General features: G+C 45.4%; 1 protein-coding gene across 3 annotated transcripts; it reads left to right on the top strand.

The window, feature by feature from the left end:
* The first annotated feature begins 14446 nt into the window (after positions 1-14446).
* On the top strand, positions 14447-19636 carry LOC122944465. 3 transcript variants are annotated; one of them, XM_044302771.1, is made up of 3 exons: positions 14447-15030; positions 16599-16722; positions 17676-19636. In XM_044302771.1, exon 3 carries the CDS (start codon positions 17919-17921, stop codon positions 18864-18866), a length of 948 nt encoding a protein of 315 aa, XP_044158706.1. In that variant the 5' UTR covers positions 14447-15030; positions 16599-16722; positions 17676-17918; the 3' UTR covers positions 18867-19636. The 3 variants fall into 3 exon arrangements, with proteins under 3 accessions (XP_044158706.1, XP_044158714.1, XP_044158695.1); XM_044302779.1 differs by lacking the exon at positions 16599-16722; XM_044302760.1 differs by having other exon boundaries at positions 16599-19636.
* Positions 19637-19862: the final 226 nt, after the last annotated feature.

Raw genomic sequence — 19862 nt, 5'->3', positions numbered from 1 at the left:
ACTGAGAAAAGTCAAGCGTGCAGCTGCCAAGATGCCACTTGCCACCAGTTTGGCCATATTTCAGAGCTGCAACATCACTGGAGTGCCCAAAAGCACAAGGTGTGCAATACTCAGAGACATGGCCAAGGTAAGAAAGGCTGAAAGACGACCACCACTGAACAAGACACACAAGCTGAAACGTCAAGACTGGGCCAAGAAATATCTCAAGACTGATTTTTCTAAGGTTTTATGGACTGATGAAATAAGAGTGAGTCTTGATGGGCCAGATGGCTGGATTGGTAAAGGGCAGAGAGCTCCAGTCCGACTCAGACGCCAGCAAGGTGGAGGTGGAGTACTGGTTTGGGCTGGTATCATCAAAGATGAGCTTGTGGGGCCTTTTTGGGTTGAGGATGGAGTCAAGCTCAACTCCCAGTCCTACTGCCAGTTTCTGGAAGACACCTTATTCAAGCCGTGGTACAGGAAGAAGTCTGCAAGGTAAGAAAAACATGATTTTCATGCAGGACAATGCTCCATCACACGCGTCCAAGTACTCCACAATGTGGCTGGCAAGAAAGGGTATAAAAGAAGAAAATCTAATGACATGGCCTCCTTGTTCACCTGATCTGAACCCCATTGAGAACCTGTGGTCCATCATCAAATGTGAGATTTACAAGGAGGGAAAACAGTACACCTCTCTGAACAGTGTCTGGGAGGCTGTGGTTGCTGCTGCACGCAATGTTGATGGTGAACAGATCAAAACACTGACAAAATCCACGGATGGCAGGCTTTTGAGTGTCCTTGCAAAGAAAGGTGGCTATATTGGTCACTGATTTGTTTTTGTTTTGTTTCTGAATGTCAGAAATTTATATTTGTGTCACGGCTGTTTAAGGGTAACCAGAGCATACACAGTAAGAAGAGCTACTGACCGGACCCCAAACTAGGGAAGAGAAAGGGTGACCCCTGTCAGACCCTCAACACTCTCCCTATGCTGCTAAAGCACATGCCCGGATCCAAATGGTGGAACGAGGCATGCCCGCGTACCTTAGACTGATGAGCCCTGTAACCCCTACAATAGTGGAAGGGGCACGGCCACCGATGCCCTGCTCAGAATATGGAGGGAACCGGGGCCACCTCAGATCCAGTCAGGAAATCACCAGGTACACAACAAAGTCTGCACACTTAGCTGATGAAGCTGCAACCGCAGAGAAGACGGATCCAAGGGCCGCTGGCAATATCCGGAGTGCTTGCAGCAGCAGAACACAGGTCCAGGGAACTAGTAGCTAAAGAAGTGAAGATACTCAAGGCAGAGCTACAACTGAAAAGAGAAATATAATCCACGCCCTGCAATAGGAGGAGGGGTGATTTAAAGGCAGGGAAATCAGGAGAGACAGCTGGGAGTAAAGACCTCACAACAGGGGCGGAGAAACAGAACAGTGAGAACACCTCCAAACTCTAAGTGACATCATCACAGGGGTGGAGACACAGAGCTGTGAGAACGTCTCAAAGCTCTGGTAGTGACAGTACCCCCCCCCTCTACGGGTGGACTCCGGACACCCAGGACCCACCTTCCCAGGATGAGCCCTATGAAATGCCCTGATAAGGCGAGTGGCTTTAATGTCCGACATCGGAACCCACATCCTCTCCTCAGGACCATAACCCTTCCAATGAACGAGGTACTGAAGAGAACCGCGGACAATGCGAGAGTCCACAATTCTGGAAACCTCAAACTCCAGATTGCCATCAACCAAAATCGGAGGAGGAGGCAAAGAGGAGGGTACCGTGGGCTGGACATATGGTTTTAAGAGAGATCTGTGAAATACATTATGTATCTTCCAAACCCGTGGAAGATCAAGGCGGAAGGCAACAGGATTGATGACTGACAAAATTTTATAAGGCCCAATAAACTTGGGACCCAATTTCCAGGAGGGAACCTTCAGTTTAATATTTCTTGTAGACAACCACACCAGATCACCCACATTCAGGTCCGGACCAGGCACACGTCTCTTATCAGCCACACGCTTATACTTCTCACTCATCTTTCTGAGATTACTCTGAATCTTTTGCCAAATGGTAGACAAAGACGAGGAAAATCTCTCCTCCTCAGGTAAACCAGAAAGAGCCCCTCCCGAGAATGTCCCAAACTGCGGATGGAACCCATATGCACCAAAAAATGGTGACTTATCAGAAGATTCCTGACGACGGTTGTTCAAAGCAAACTCAGCAAGAGGGAGAAATGAACACCAATCCTCCTGGTTCTCTGCCACAAAACAGCGCAAATATGTCTCCAGATTCTGATTGAGGCGCTCAGTCTGACCATTCGACTGCGGGTGAAAAGCAGAAGAGAAGGACAGCCGAACCCCCAGGCGAGAACAGAAAGCCTTCCAGAACCTGGACACAAACTGCGTGCCTCTATCGGAAACAATCTCAGAGGGAATGCCGTGCAATTTAACAATATGATCGACAAAAGCTTGCGCCAACGTTTTAGCATTGGGTAAACCAGGGAAAGGAACGAAATGAGCCATCTTGCTAAAACGGTCCACGACCACCAGGATCACCGACTTCCCCGAGGAACGAGGAAGATCCGTGATAAAGTCCATGGACAGGTGTGTCCAAGGACGGGAAGGTATGGGTAACGGGAGAAGGGAACCTGAAGGTCGTGAACGAGGGACCTTAGCGCGAGCGCACGTCTCACAAGCCGCCACAAAACCCTCCACAGACTTACGAAGAGCCGGCCACCAAAATCTCCGAGCAATGAGATCTACCGTGGCTCTACTCCCGGGGTGACCAGCAAGAACCGTATCATGATGTTCCTTAAAGAGTTTGTGACGTAGCTCAGGAGGCACGAACAACTTCCCGGAGGGACAACGGGCAGGTGCCTCAGACTGGGCAGCCTGGACCTCGGCCTCCAAATCAGAATATAGAGCAGAAACAACTACCCCCTCCGCCAAAATGGGACCCGGGTCCTCAGAGTTTCCTCCTCCCGGAAAACAGCGAGAGAGAGCATCAGCCTTCACATTCTTGATCCCAGGGCGTAAAGTAACAACAAAATTGAATCTGGAGAAGAACAGAGACCATCTGGCCTGTCTCGGATTCATACGCCTGGCCGACTCCGAATACGCCAGATTCTTATGGTCGGTAAAAACGGTGATAGGGTGCCTGGCCCCCTCCAACCAATGGCGCCATTCCTCGAAAGCCAACTTGATGGCCAACAACTCCCTATCTCCCACATCATAGTTTCTCTCTGCCGGGGAGAGTTTTCTAGAGAAAAAGGCACAAGGTCGCCATTTGGCAGGAGAGGGGCCCTGGGACAAAACTGCACCCACACCCACCTCGGAAGCATCCACCTCAACAATAAAAGGTAAGGAAACATCGGGATGCACCAAGATGGGAGCAGACGCAAAACTCTCTTTAATCTTAGAAAAGGCTGCAAGCGCCTCCTCCGACCAAGAGGAAAAATCCGTCCCCTTTTTTGTCATGTCAGTAAGGGGTTTGACAATAGAGGAATAATTCAAAATGAACTTTCTGTAGTAGTTAGCAAAACCCAGAAAGCGCATCAATGCCTTCTGATTTTCAGGAAGCTCCCACTCCAGCACAGCACGGACCTTCTCCGGATCCATGCGAAAACCAGAAGCAGAGAGGAGAAAACCCAGAAATTGAATCTCCGATACCATAAAAAGACATTTCTCTAGCTTGGCATACAGTTTATTTTCCCGCAGTATCTGCAGGACCTGAAAAAGATGATCCTGATGGGTCTGAACATCAGGGGAAAAAATCAAAATATCATCAAGATACACCAATACAAATTTCCCCATTAAATGATAGAAAATACTATTAACAAAATGCTGAAAGACGGCCGGAGCATTCATCAGGCCGAAAGGCATAACGAGATTCTCAAAATGCCCATTAGGGGTATTAAAGACCGTTTTCCATTCATCCCCCTCTCTGACCCTAACCAGGTTGTACGCGCCTCTCAGATCCAATTTGGAAAACACCTTGGCCCCAACAATTTGGTTGAAGAGGTCCGGGATTAGAGGAAGGGGATAGGGATCGCGAATCGTGATACGGTTCAGCTCCCTAAAATCTAAGCAAGGTCTCAGAGACAAAAAAAAAACCTGCGGCAACAGGCGACTTTGAGGGACGAATATGCCCCTTCTCGAGACTCTCAGAGATATAGGTTCGCATTGCGAGTCTTTCCGGTTGTGAGAGATTGTAGAGGCGTGCCTTTGGCAGCTTGGCGCCGGGAATGAGGTTAATGGGACAATCAAACTCCCGGTGAGGAGGTAGCTCCCGAACACCGCTCTCGGAAAACACATCCGAGAAATCAGAGAGAAATGATGGCAGAGTTTTAGTAGACACCTCTGCAAGAGTGGCTGTGAGACAATTCTCTCTACAAAAGTCACTCCACTCATTTATTTGCCTTCCTTGCCAATCAATAGTGGGGTTATGTCTAGTGAGCCAGGGTAGCCCCAAAACTAGAGGAGAAGGCAATCCGTTAAGGACAAAACAAGATATCTCCTCCACATGAGTGTCACCTACAGCTAGCCGGATATTGTGAACAATGCCTTTCAGAGATCTCTGCGAGAGTGGGGCAGAGTCAATAGCAAAAACAGGTATATCCTTTTCTAATGTACAAACCTGAAAACCATGCAAGGCTACAAATTGAGTGTCAATAAGATTGACGGCCGCTCCACTATCAACAAAAATCTCACAAGGAATGACTTTGCTCTCTAGCGCCACCCTGGCAGACAGGAGAAAACGGGAACTGCAGGTCAAAGGAAAAGCATCAATTCCCACATCAACTTTGTCCAAAGTAGCAGATGAAGCAGAACTTGATGATCTACCTCTTGAGGTTTTTCTCTTATTATCGCTCTTAGAACAGGTCAGGAATCTCCTAGACGGACAAACATTTGCCAAATGACCTATGCCCCCACAACAAAAACACACCATATTCTGAGGACTAAATCCTCTTTTATCAGGGGCAAGTCGGCCTAGCTGCATGGGCTCCTCCTCAGAAGGGAGCGAGACAGGATGAGACCCCTGCATACTGAATGAGTCCGCACCATTGCCCCTAGACTGACAATGGCTGGACGGAGAGGTCTTGTTTCTTTCCCTTAGACGCCTGTCAAGGCGTACCGCCAATGACATGGCAGACTCTAAGGATGTTGGTCTCTCATGGAAAGCAAAGGCATCTTTCAAATCCTCTGAGAGACCATGACAGAACTGACTTCGGAGTGCAGCATCATTCCAGCCTGAATCAGCTGCCCATCTCCGAAATTCAGAACAATAAAGCTCCGCAGACAGTTTGTTCTGGCATAGAACACGTAAGTTCGATTCTGCCAGAGCAACACGATCCGGGTCATCATATATCTGCCCCAGGGCCACAAAAAAACTTTCCACGGATCGAAGGGAAGGATCCCCTGATGGCAGCGAAAAAGCCCAAGTCTGAGCATTACCTCTGAGCAGGGAGATGACAATCCTCACCCTCTGTTCCTCATTACCAGAGGAGTGGGGACACAAACAAAAATGGAGTTTACATGCCTCTCTGAAGCGAACAAAATTCTCACTGCCCCCGGAGAACGTTTCCGGAAGTGAGACCTTTGGCTCGCAACAGACTCCATGAGCCGGAGCAGAGCCCAATGCTTGTAGCTGAGTCAGAGATTGACGGAGATCCGCTACTTCCAAAGAAAGACCCTGCATGCGGTCAACCAGGTCAGAAAGCGGATCCATGTCAACAAGGACGGTTTTGGTGGATTATAATGTCACGGCTGTTTAAGGGTAACCAGAGCATACACAGTAAGAAGAGCTACTGACCGGACCCCAAACTAGGGAAGAGAAAGGGTGACCCCTGTCAGACCCTCAACACTCTCCCTATGCTGCTAAAGCACATGCCCGGATCCAAATGGTGGAACGAGGCATGCCCGCGTACCTTAGACTGATGAGCCCTGTAACCCCTACAATAGTGGAAGGGGCACGGCCACCGATGCCCTGCTCAGAATATGGAGGGAACCGGGGCCACCTCAGATCCAGTCAGGAAATCACCAGGTACACAACAAAGTCTGCACACTTAGCTGATGAAGCTGCAACCGCAGAGAAGACGGATCCAAGGGCCGCTGGCAATATCCGGAGTGCTTGCAGCAGCAGAACACAGGTCCAGGGAACTAGTAGCTAAAGAAGTGAAGATACTCAAGGCAGAGCTACAACTGAAAAGAGAAATATAATCCACGCCCTGCAATAGGAGGAGGGGTGATTTAAAGGCAGGGAAATCAGGAGAGACAGCTGGGAGTAAAGACCTCACAACAGGGGCGGAGAAACAGAACAGTGAGAACACCTCCAAACTCTAAGTGACATCATCACAGGGGTGGAGACACAGAGCTGTGAGAACGTCTCAAAGCTCTGGTAGTGACAATTTGTGAATGTTGAGATGTTATATTGGTTTCACTGGTAAAAATAAATAATTGAAATGGGTATATATTTGTTTTTTGTTAAGTTGCCTAATAATTATGTACAGTAATAGTCACCTGCACACACAGATATCCCCCTAAAATAGCTAAAACTAAAAACAAACTAAAAACTACTTCCAAAAATATTCAGCTTTGATATTAATGAGTTTTTTGGGTTCATTGAGAACATGGTTGTTGTTCAATAATAAAATTAATCCTCAAAAATACAACTTGCCTAATAATTCTGCACTCCCTGTATATATACAAATTTCACTGAATCTGCACACAGTTTTGTTATCTGCGGTAGAAACCGTTTATCACAGCACATTGCATTTCTTTACCGTCTGAGTGCTTCAATCCCATATATTGGGGAAAAGTGAAAATCAATATATATACAAATTTCACTTAATTTGCACACAGTTTTCTTGTCTGCGGCAGAAACCGTTTATTGCAGCGCATTGCATTTCTATACCGTCTGAGTGCTTCAGGCCTATATATTTGGAGAAATTGAAAAGTCGGCTAAGCACCACCCTCTCTTCCACCAAGTTCAGTCTCTGTAGCCAAGAGTCTGGTCAGCCAACTCCTCGCTCTGATCATCCTCCCTCCCACCATGGGGAGGCCTGCCAAATGAGTAATCCCACACTCGGATATTCCCAGGAGCTCTTTTCAGCTCCACTATTAGATTTGGCCCTCGCAGCCAGCATGCTTGAAGAGGGAACTGAGATATTGTGCCCTGATTCCCAACCTGCCGCACATCCAAGCCCTGACATCCGAACCTCCCTGCCAGAACAGATAAAAAGATTTGACCACTGATGAAGGTCTGAAATGACTGAAACGCCTGGTCTAAATATACTGTTTGTACCAAGGATCAATATTGGGCTTTTTGGATGAAACCATTGCAAAAACCTGAAAAAATAATAAAAAAAAGTTTGATTTCAACAACCTAAATCTGAGTGCCTCAATTTCGTTTTATATATATATATATATATATATATATATATATATATACTGGCTGTCCTCAGCCCTTGATTGGCACCAAAGACCACTGAATTGAGTGCGGTTCTTCATTCTATTACTTACTGATTCCCAACCTCTTGAGCCTTCACAGTCTCAAGAAGATGATGGTGGTGAACGTCAATCATTAGTTCATGAGGTGGATGACGATGAGACACAGTTGTCAATCATTAAGGTTCTGGTTAGGTCAAGACAGGAGGATGATCAGAGTGAGAAAGTGGAAGAGGAGGTGTTGGACGATGAGGTCATTGACCCAACATGGGAAGGTGAAAAGCCGAGCGAGGACAGCAGTACAGAGAAGGGAGGGATCCGCAGCACCGCAACAGGCTGGAAGAGGCAGTGGGGTTGCAAAAGGGAGAAGTCGGCCCACACCAAACAGGCCAGCAACCGTTACACCGAACACCCCCATGCGTAAATCAACCTTAGCAAGGGGTAGGTGTTCCGCAGTATGGCGCTTTTTTGAGGAAAGTACAGAGGACAAAAGAGTGGTAGTTTGCAACCTGTGCGGTACCAAAATGAGCCGAGGAATGAACACTAGCAACCTCACCACCACCAGCATGATCCGCCACATGCCATCCAAGCACCCTACTAAGTGGGCCGAACACCTGGGTCCATAATCTATATCTGCGGGTTACACCACTGCCTCCTCTTCCCCTGTGTTACATGTTGTATAATCCCCTGTCCAAGACACAGGCCCGGATGCCTCTCTCGCCCTGCATCTGGACCTTCGAATGAACCAGCAGCAACAACATCAACTTACCTGTCCCAGTACAGTGTCCAAATGTCCATACCACAGTCATTTGAACGCAAGCGCTAATACCCACCCACCCACCCACAGGCTATAGCACTTAATTGCCAACTTTCAAAATTACTGGCCCTTGAAATGTTGCCATATAGGCTAGTGGACACTGAGGCCTTCCGCAGCCTGATGTCGGCCGCGGTCCCTCGGTACGCAGTCTTCAGCCGCCACTATTTTTCATGGTGTGCCAGAACATCACCCGTGCCATTACCAACGTAGTTGCTGGGAAAGTCCACTTAACCACGGACACATCGACAAGTGCTGGTGGCCAGGCACGCTACATTTCCCTGACTGAACACTGGGTGAATGTGGTGGAGGCCGAGAGTGAGTCGTACCCTGGGATGGCACAGGTGCTTCCCACGCCCAGGATTGCGGGCCCTTCATCTATCAGGGTCTTCGCAAGCAGCCATGTTACTGGCTCCAACCCCCACTTATCCTCCTCTTCTGCCTCATGCTCCTCCATTTCCACCTCCAGCAGCCATCAGTCGCTAGCTGGAAGCAGTGTAACAGTGCTGTGGGTAAGCGTCAACAGGCTGTGCTGAAGATGATCTGCTTAGGGGACAAACAGCACACCGCTGCAGAGCTTTGGCAGGGTATAAGGGACCAGACCGAGCTGGGCTCTCTCCACTCAACCTACAACCAGGCACGGTTGTGTCTGACAATGGCCGTAACTTGGTGGCGGCTTTGGATCTCGGCAACCTGACACACATCCCATGCCTAGCCCACGTCTTAAACTTTGTGGTTCAGCGGTTTATCAAAACATACCCCAAGCTACTAGTGAAGGTGCACCGCGTGTGTGCCCATTTCCGCAAGTCATCCACAGCTTCAGCCGGCTTGTCAACGATGCAGCAGCGCATGCGGCTTCCAGCTCACCGACTGTTGTGCGATGTGCGCGCACACTGGAACTCTACGTTTTATATGTTAGCCAGGCTTTGTGAGAAGCAGAGGGCAGTTGTGGAATACCAGCTGCAACATGGTTTTCGCCTTTCAAGTCAACTGCCACTATTTACAAGCAAGGAGTGGGCATTGATGTCAGACCTGTGTAAAGGTTTTAAAAAACTTTGATGGTTAGTGACGATAACGCTATTATCAGTGTACCCATCCCGCTGCTGTGTCTACTCAAACGATCCCTGCTCACAATTAAGGACGACACTCTGAATGTGGCAGACGAGGAACTGGGGGAGGACATCTCACAGGGTGATACCCAGACCACCAGCAGTTCGTCTTCTCAGCACGAATTGGACCGTGAAGAGGAGGAGGAGATGGAGACTCTTGCCTTTGCTACTGAGGCTAGTACCCATGGAACTTTAATTCCATCTGTTCAGCATGGATGGGCCAAAGAGGAGGAGGAGGAGGAAGAGGAGATGGAGAGTCATCCTGATGTTGACATCTTGCCTGTTGGTACTCTGGCACACATGGCTTAATTCATGTTAGTCTGCCTTACCCACGACCCTCGCGTTATACACATTTTAGATAACACGGATTACTGGGTGTTCACCCTTCTCGACCCCCGCTACAAAGAAAACTTCTCATCTCTCTTTCCTGTGTTGGAGAGGATGAGTAAAATGGTGCAATACCAGAAGGTACTTGTTGAGAGATTGCTCCAGAATTTTCCATCTCACAGCGCTGGCGGCAGAGTCCGTACTTCCTTAGGAAACCGGGTCAGCTCACCAGCAGGCCCTCAACCATAATGTTTAAGAGGGTAACCAGCAGGCCCTTGCTTCTAATGTTTTTTGAGGGTCAGCAGCAGGCTATTATTAATAATTTTTTAAGGGTGTGTATGATGCCCTCCTTTATGTGTAATAAAAAGTGCATTGGAGTGCCTGTTCCTTGTAATTTTTGGCAGGCCTTTTACTTAGTGCATAGGCTGTTTGAGTGTAGGAGTCCCACTACCTGAACAATTATAGCACCATGTGAATGAGGCCCTGCTTTATGTGATATAGAGGCTGTATCTCTTTTTCCTTGTAATTTTTGGCAGCACTTACACTGTATATACAATTGAATCCACAGGAAAGAATGTTTCCTAACAATTGTTCCTCTAAAAATGATTTTTTTTGTGGGGGCGGGGTTTTGGGCGTTTTTTTGTCAGTCTGTAACAGTGGCGCACAACTCGGACAACATGGTTCCCAGCAGCGACATTGGTGTCCAAGATGCATCCAGACATGGTCCCCCTGCTGTTCCTGATCGATTTCAGAGATGTTTCCATCACTTCCAGACCTTTTCCTTTGAACCAGACACCCTCCCTTCATCCGAGCAGGGGGTGCCTGGTCGCCTCCCATTGACTTCCATTATACTCGGGTGCTCGGCCGAGCGCAAGAATATCGCAATGTGTTCGGACCGAACACTCGAACACTTTGGTGCTCGCTCATCACTAATGGAGATGACATATGCTTCTCTACTGATTTGACTGAAGGCACACCAAAACCTGGTGGTTTGGCCAATAGGCTCATATCACAGCATCACGTGTTATGTTCCTGTTTATGATCATTCTTACATACTTAAGAAAAATTCTGGTCTAATGTTTCTATAAACCAATTTACTAACTACAGTATTTAATGTATTAAGACACTAAATATAAAATACGTGTCTTTCCTTTCACTAGAAGCTCACAAAGTAGAAGACATTCAACAATGAATTTCTTGTTTGTGTGTTTAGTTGTGTACTGTATATCTGTTTAATTTGCTATATGTTGTACATCTAATTACAATGTAATTACTGCTCAGCAGTTTCTGTAGCAATAAAGCCCTTAAAATGCAATCTCTTCTTTTTACCTGATTTGATCCAGACTCTCCCGCTGTGTATGAATTCGTAAGCTTCCTTCTACTTAATTAGGCAATCATTGGAGTCAATGCCTTCTAATGCACAAACATTCTGAATGCAATTTTGCAAATAGTAATGCTTTTAATAACTAAAGACACATTCATTAAAAAACAATCATTCCATGGCTTGGGCAAGCGAAAGTTAAAGAGTTCACAGCAGAACATCCATCTTATAAGCATTTCTTTAAAATAAAAAATAAAAATAGCCATTAAGAGAAGAGAATATACATTTCTAGTTGTCCAGGTAGACAAGTATATTTGAAGGAGAAAGCCACATTAACTTGTCACCATGTGAATATGTCAATATGCTTTTAAAGGTTAGGACTGTGAGAAAATAGCACAACCTGCTGTGCCTGTCTAGTCACCTACCTGCTGGTCCCTCTGCTTGTCTCACTGCCACCACCACTGGCTTCTCTGTTTCTACTGTATGTACGCTATGTGACATCTTACAGGTATAGAAATATGTCAGCTGGTCAGTACTCAGCCTGAGGCTAACAACCTCTATTTACTGTATTTCTCAGAACTGCCATGCTTTGCCTAAGAAGTAAGACCTCTTGGTTAATCAGTGTTGTTGCCTGCCCTGCCCTGTATTTGTCTGACTTGTTAGGCGGTCAGAGCTACTCGACTCACTACTCCCGGGTTTCTGAACCCCAGTGGAATGAACTTGCCTCCTGCTCTCCCCTTCATGAAGGGCTGAGCTGCTGGGGTTGCTCTGTCCCTCCATGCTACAGCCTGCTTGCCGGTGAGGGCTCTCCTCCTCTGCCTGTAGGGTGCACCTGTGGTTCCATCAGCTCTTAAAGGGCCAGTGTATAAACCCTAATCTTCTCCAGCCTATGACTGTCTACTTTTGGGTCCTTAAGGCACCTTCAGCTGTGGAAGGGTGCCTGAGCATAATGTTTCCTGACTTCCTAGTATCCTGTAAAAGTGTACTGTTTGTGCCCATGTACCAACCTTCTGCCTGTTCCTTGGATTGTGACCTTCCACTGCCTCACTTGATCTGTGCCAGACTTCTGTACTGACCTTTCATGCCGGCCTTGACCCTGCACCAGCGTCTCAATCATACAGAGATTAATCCAGGAGGTAGCAGCCTAATGTTTACCTTGCTGTGAAGCCCCAATCCCTGTACAGGGTTAAAGGGTGTAAAACAGGGGATTGTCAAAATAACACCCTTAGGGCTAGCTCAAAGTGAAATCTGTTAGTTGAAACAGTGGTTCCACCCCCACTGTACAGTAATTTTTGTAACATATTTTTGTTCCAAGATCTCTTCCAGACTTGATCTTGGATTATACAACCACACCTGTTTATCAATTCTGGTACCTCCCTTTTGAAACACCATCTACAAGCTTTCAGAAGTCACTGTTGGAGATTGATTGTTACATGGACCCGACCCGGGATTTACTGCAAAAAGTATATGCTCCCATTTAAGGTAAAAAATAAATAAAAAATCACAAAATTCCATAGACTGTTCTTCCCAATGTAACCTAAAAACATATCTAACAGTAATAGAGTGGTTTTACCCTTCTGTCCAGGGGTCTGACTATGAAAAATATTGGATTATATAAATTATCAATGCTGACTTTTTGGTGAGCCTCCAGACCTAGTCTTGAAACTGCAGAAATACATATTTAGTAAAGTCTCTATCATAACATACATTAATATACTTTTTAGGAAATAAGAGCATCAATTTTTATATAATTCTAAAGGTGCTCTTTAAAGTTACTCTTTTTCAGTAATGAAAACATGATCAAATTAAATATGAAGTCTGACCTGGTCCTGGATCTTTGCAGGTGCATCTCGCCTGTGTCTTTCTTTCATACATTGATTTCTACATGGCTAACAGAAGTGATAAAGATCTTTCATGTTTATATGAAATGTCATATGGTGAAACCTTGAGAAACAATGTAAAGTACATATCATTCCCTGTCAGCAATTGCTACTGTAACTGTTCGAGTGCAGCACCCAAATTTCAAGAGGTTCCAAGGAAAGAGGCAGTAGTAGGAGATGGAGTGGAGTGGAATGCAGAGCACTGATCAGACCAGTAGAAGACACAATGACACAAATATCATAGGATCCAAAAGCAAACGTTTGTAAGGTCCCCTCATTTCTGACGAAATGTAGCTTTTATTCATGGAGGAATATTTCAATAAAAAAGTCTCCATTTTGTCCACTTGCCCAGACTACTATGTTAGAAAAAGTGGAATAGGTGCTTTTTTAATATGACATTAAAGGGGTTGTCTCATCATATACAATGGGGGCATATTGCTAGGATATGCCCCCATTTTCTTATAGGTACGGGTCCCACCTCTGGGACCCGCACCTATATTGAGAACGGAGCCCCGCAAGGTCCGGCCACCACCAAGCCGGCTCCCCATAGAAGTGAATGGGAGCACACCGCCCATGATCGGCCACCGCCCCCATTCACTTCTATAAGCCTGACGGAAATAACCAAACCAGTGCTCAGCTATTTTCGCTGGCCTGTAGAAAATGAATGGAGGGCACCCTCCTTCACTTTTGGGGCTCTGTTCTTGATATAGCAATATGGCCTTAATGTCTGTCATGGGACAAACCCTTTAGTACTGAACACCATATTTTCTAATGTGTTTTCACCACACAACTGGCATAAATATACTGATAAATCTCCCTCATGTAGCTCAATGTCTCCTGCTTACCTTCACATAGTAAAAGACAAAACTGGCTGCCTGCAACCAACACTACAGGGAGTGCAGAATTATTAGGCAAATGAGTATTTTGACCACATCATCCTCTTTATGCATGTTGTCTTACTCCAAGCTGTATAGGCCTGAAAGCCTACTACCAATTAAGCATATTAGGTGATGTGCATCTCTGTAATGAGAAGGGGTGTGGTCTAATGACATCAACACCCTATATCAGGTGTGCATAATTATTAGGCAACTTCCTTTCCTTTGGCAAAATGGGTCAAAAGAAGGACTTGACAGGCTCAGAAAAGTCAAAAATAGTGAGATATCTTGCAGAGGGATGCAGCACTCTTAAAATTGCAAAGCTTCTGAAGCGTGATCATCGAACAATCAAGCGTTTCATTCAAAATAGTCAACAGGGTCGCAAGAAGCGTGTGGAAAAAGCAAGCCGCAAAATAACTGCCCATGAACTGAGAAAAGTCAAGCGTGCAGCTGCCAAGATGCCACTTGCCACCAGTTTGGCCATATTTCAGAGCTGCAACATCACTGGAGTGCCCAAAAGCACAAGGTGTGCAATACTCAGAGACATGGCCAAGGTAAGAAAGGCTGAAAGACGACCACCACTGAACAAGACACACAAGCTGAAACGTCAAGACTGGGCCAAGAAATATCTCAAGACTGATTTTTCTAAGGTTTTATGGACTGATGAAATGAGAGTGAGTCTTGATGGGTGTGATGTAAATCTGATACGAATGTGTGTATGACTGGAGGGCTATAGGAAAAGGGCCCCCCATAGTTATATAAAGGATAGGTAGACAGGAATTCCTTTTACATCTTAGGTAATGCTGATCGTCGCATAAGAAACCATTCTACAAGAACATTAGGTTACTGCAGTTCATAAAGACATGTTGTGGGAGCTGTAATCATCTACTGATAACGAAAAATAGCTCATACCAGCAATCATACAATTGGTTCATAGGGACACCGCCCGTTGAAAACAGAGTACTGAGCATGCGTAGAACGTGATACTCTTATATAATAGTATGTTGCAATGCGCGTAATAGTAAGCGCGCACAAACAGTACTTAACTATAACTAGTGCTGTTCATGAGGAAATGGCTACAAGCCATCCAATCATAATGAAGCTCATGACTGAGCATCCCCAGGATGCAACAAGATGATGGGTGGAGTTATGGGCATATAGGCAGAGGATCTTTCCCATTTGGTTGGGACTGTTCCACTGCTGACGAGCCGTGTGATGTGTATGCGCTGCCTCCTGATGAATCGCTGGTCCCCCGATATGGAGTGATGATGCAATATCCGGTAATGTATTGATTCTTACTCTATGATTGATTTATCCACGATTTCACTGTATACTCTAGAAAACTGTATAGTGACCTAAGTATTCATATAATAAATCATTAATAACAGAGAGAAGTTGTATGCTGTGTGTTTCCTAGTTGGGAAGCTAGTGAGAGGAAAGGTGAGGCCTTAGCATCGCCAAAAACATGGCAATACATTAATTGGCGACGAGGATGGGATTTGACCTTTTATAACATATTGTTTGGGGCAGGGGAATCCAGGGGAGTAATTTGTAGAAATTTGGCATGTTGCCAGAAGTAAGGGGCAATTGATACATAAGCTCGTAAAATTGCCCCTGAAGGATATTTTGACTTGAAACTTGGTATCTGAACAAATCATCCGGTAATGCACCGATTAGATTAAGACAGGAGTAGGAAGCTCCTCCTTTCCAGTTTCAAAGCAAAATATCTTGGAAACTAAAAACAATTTATCTGTCGGAGGTTGTCTTAAAACGTTCCAAGTAACAAGGGACACCTCTGAGCACAGCCCCACCCATTTTGGCAAAAAGCCAAAAATATAACAGTATGTTTAAGAAAAAGGCCAAATCCCAGAAAGAACCCGTGGAGATCCCCGGCTGGACCGAGGCTCCCTATAATATAATAGCAACAGAATTAGCTGGTCACGGGTTAGCGGAATCATGGGATAAACAGTTAAAAGAATCAAATCCGGTGGATGTAGTTCAAGTACTTGAGAAACTCCCAGCGAAAGCTGGTGATGCAGTTACCCTGGCTCGAAGGAGCTGGGTGTTGGCATCTGCATATCGTGGAGTGCACAGCGATTGCAGAAGGCAATTCAAGATCAGAGGCGCGCGGAACAGGCTCCGTTGGAAGCCGAGGGGCGTGCTCTGATGTTGGAATGTAGTGGAAAACTGTTGAAAGACAAGTTGACCCACTATCAGACTATAGCAGAGAACTCTGCTGTATACATAGCGGCGAATAAATATAAGAAAAGAAGGGGTAGGATTAACAAGAATAAAGTTTATAAACATATAGCTGCCGCTAGTGTGGATCGGGACCCTAGTAGATGGGATGGGGATATCTGGGATTCAGACTCGGATGATTGGGATGATTGTCCCGATGGTCCTGATTGTCCTGATCCAGTGATGGATCCCCCATCTGCTAAGGCATTCCCGGTGCTACGTAGGAAGGAAAAAACTACCTTAGGACCGGAAATAAGGGAAAAAATAGGGTAAGAGTGTGGCATACAACCCTCGGTTGTCTGCTACACTCACAGCAGAAGGGGATGGCATGAGTAGTCAATATGCGGAACTCATGGCTGTTTTCCTTGCCCTGAAAAAAAAAGAACAGGGAGATCAATGTCACATTTTCACAGACTCATGGTCGGTAGCTAATGGCTTGGCTACTTGGTTGATGGGCTGGAAAAAACATGATTGGGTTATACATGGAAAGGAAATCTGGGGAAAACAAATTTGGCAGGAAATAGAGGAGATAGAACTAACACTACTGTTTTCCATGTTGATGCTCATATGCCGATAAACTCTCTTGAACGTTTGTTTAATTCCCAAGCAGATGCGGCAACGGCCATATCCACTATATCCAAGTCAGAGGATAGAGAGACTGAGTCATGGCTGGAAGGTACAGCCGTTTGGGCTCACCAAAAAAGTAGACATCTTGGAGAAAAGGCCACTTACAGGTGGGCGCAGGAGAGAGGTATTCCACTAACAGGAGACATGATCAAGCAGGTCATACAAACAGATAATGGGTCTCATTTTACAGGGAAGGAAATAAAACAGTTTGCTTTAGAAAACAACATTGAATGGGTATATCACATGCCCTATTACCCACAGGCTGCTGGTCTCATTGAGCGAATGAATGGGTTGCTCAAAGGAGCATTGAAAAAAAATGACCTCAGATGGTAAATACGGGCAATGGAGAGATAATCTTTCCTCGGCCCCTCAGTCGCTCAATAATAGACCACTAACAGAATCCACTACCCCTTTAATGAGAATGTTGACGCCAAGTCTTACTATAGGTAAATTAACTATAGAATCTATTGAATATTGGACAATTAATGAAGAAGCTCAGGTCCCTTTTAGGGGAACATCAAAATCTGCAGGGTTGGACCTGCACTCACTGGAGGTGACGGTAGTAAATCCAGGAGTCACTAAGATAATTCCTACTGGAATCGGGGTAAAAATTCCCTCAGGACATTATGGACAGTTGGCCACTAGATCCAGTTATGCTCTAAAAAGTTTAATAGTGGTTGGAGGGGTAATTGATGAAGACTACCAAGGAGAAGTCAAAGTTGTACTCATAAATCTGGGTAAAATGGATGCTATAATATCAAAAAGAGATAGGGTGGCACAATTGCTATTAATCCCAATATATATAGCACAGATAAAAGAAACAACAGCCCCCAAGGAACTAACTATGAGGGGACAGAAAGGATTTGGATCCACTAATGAAATTAGTGTAGGTGCTAAAATTTGGATTCAAGATGTAAACGGACCTCCGTCACCTGCTGAAGTAATAGCGGTTGGCAAGGACCGTGCTCTACTCGTGATGAGGCCTGGAGTAGAGAAGTGGGAATATATCCCACAGGAAAAATGCTACTTAAGGGAATAATGCTGTATTCTTGACTTACAGAATCCACTAAGACATTGTGGCATCGCCCTTGGTCTCCTTGGTATCGTGTGGTTGGCATCCTACGCAGACGGTAATACACCCGGACACAAGCTGAGCCTGGCTGAATCCAGAAATTGGACGTGGGGATGGAGAAACTATTCTAAAACCAGGAAATAGGACAGTGTTACATGTGAAGCCAATTGACTCTGCATTTGTTCTTTGCAAACCCTACAGCAGCAACAACAGAAAGGGTTGTTCCAAACCATGTTGTTGACGGGGAATGAGGAAGTTTGGAGGACCGTGTTTAATTCGTTTGTAAGGGAAAAACACTGGCTGGACATCAAAGCGCCTAAAATAAGGTGTAATGATACGTCCTGCACCGGTAAATTGGTCTACTACAATGTGACTAAAAGTAATATAATGTGCAAGTTTGTAGTATTACCAATGTTAATGGGCCCAGAAGGTAATCAACATTTTTGGGTACCTACATTTTATGGACAAGTAATTGATAGCAATAATAGCACACATGATTTAACTTTCTGTGATGACACTCTTGAAGGTAAAATCTGTAAGTTACAGTCTGCTGTATATGAGCCTTGCTTGTTACAGAACACTGTAAATAAATGCGAGTGGACCATAATGCCTACGTCATACCGATGGATGGTTGAAGTAGCACCCCAGGTGATATGCGTAGTGACAGATCGTCAGGTGGTCCCTAAAATGAGGGTGCCTTTTGCAGGATGCATACACAACATCACGGTTATTCAATGGGAAAATGAAACTTTTATGTTAAATCCAGATAATGAGCTAAGCACCAAGGTGTTATGGCAAGACACGGCTTTAGAAGTCCCTAATTGGGATCTGAATTTGACTAGACTGAAAGCTTTGCTGGACAAATCGATAGAAGTCCATGCGGCAATTAAGAATTTGAACAGGAGTATCACGGGACACAAGCTCTTTACTACGGTAGTGTCTGATAAAATAGTAAAAGTAGGATCCGCCATAGCGGACGCTACATCCCATCATTGGTGGGACATATTCATGGGGTATTCCCCATCAGCCAGGACTACCATGGATTGGGTGGTTCACCCCTTGTTGGTAGTCATGATAGTAGTAATTGTACTATCTATTTGGAATTGTTATGTAGCCTACGGTATATGTTGTAAAAAACAAAAAATGATAATGGTTTCCTATACCAACGGTCAGCATTAAGGACCGAATGTGATGTAAATCTGATACGAATGTGTGTATGACTGGAGGGCTATAGGAAAAGGGCCCCCCATAGTTATATAAAGGATAGGTAGACAGGAATTCCTTTTACATCTTAGGTAATGCTGATCGTCGCATAAGAAACCATTCTACAAGAACATTAGGTTACTGCAGTTCATAAAGACATGTTGTGGGAGCTGTAATCATCTACTGATAACGAAAAATAGCTCATACCAGCAATCATACAATTGGTTCATAGGGACACCGCCCGTTGAAAACAGAGTACTGAGCATGCGTAGAACGTGATACTCTTATATAATAGTATGTTGCAATGCGCGTAATAGTAAGCGCGCACAAACAGTACTTAACTATAACTAGTGCTGTTCATGAGGAAATGGCTACAAGCCATCCAATCATAATGAAGCTCATGACTGAGCATCCCCAGGATGCAACAAGATGATGGGTGGAGTTATGGGCATATAGGCAGAGGATCTTTCCCATTTGGTTGGGACTGTTCCACTGCTGACGAGCCGTGTGATGTGTATGCGCTGCCTCCTGATGAATCGCTGGTCCCCCGATATGGAGTGATGATGCAATATCCGGTAATGTATTGATTCTTACTCTATGATTGATTTATCCACGATTTCACTGTATACTCTAGAAAACTGTATAGTGACCTAAGTATTCATATAATAAATCATTAATAACAGAGAGAAGTTGTATGCTGTGTGTTTCCTAGTTGGGAAGCTAGTGAGAGGAAAGGTGAGGCCTTAGCATCGCCAAAAACATGGCAATACAATGGGCCAGATGGATGGGCCCGTGGCTGGATTGGTAAAGGGCAGAGAGCTCCAGTCCGACTCAGACGCCAGCAAGGTGGAGGTGGAGTACTGGTTTGGGCTTGTGGGGCCTTTTCGGGTTGAGGATGGAGTCAAGCTCAACTCCCAGTCCTACTGCCAGTTTCTGGAAGACACCTTCTTCAAGCAGTGGTACAGGAAGAAG

The sequence above is a fragment of the Bufo gargarizans genome, chromosome 1 (genome assembly GCF_014858855.1).
Source record: "Bufo gargarizans isolate SCDJY-AF-19 chromosome 1, ASM1485885v1, whole genome shotgun sequence".
Taxonomy (NCBI): domain Eukaryota; kingdom Metazoa; phylum Chordata; class Amphibia; order Anura; family Bufonidae; genus Bufo; species Bufo gargarizans.
This window is presented reverse-complemented; position numbering and strand designations above follow the sequence as displayed.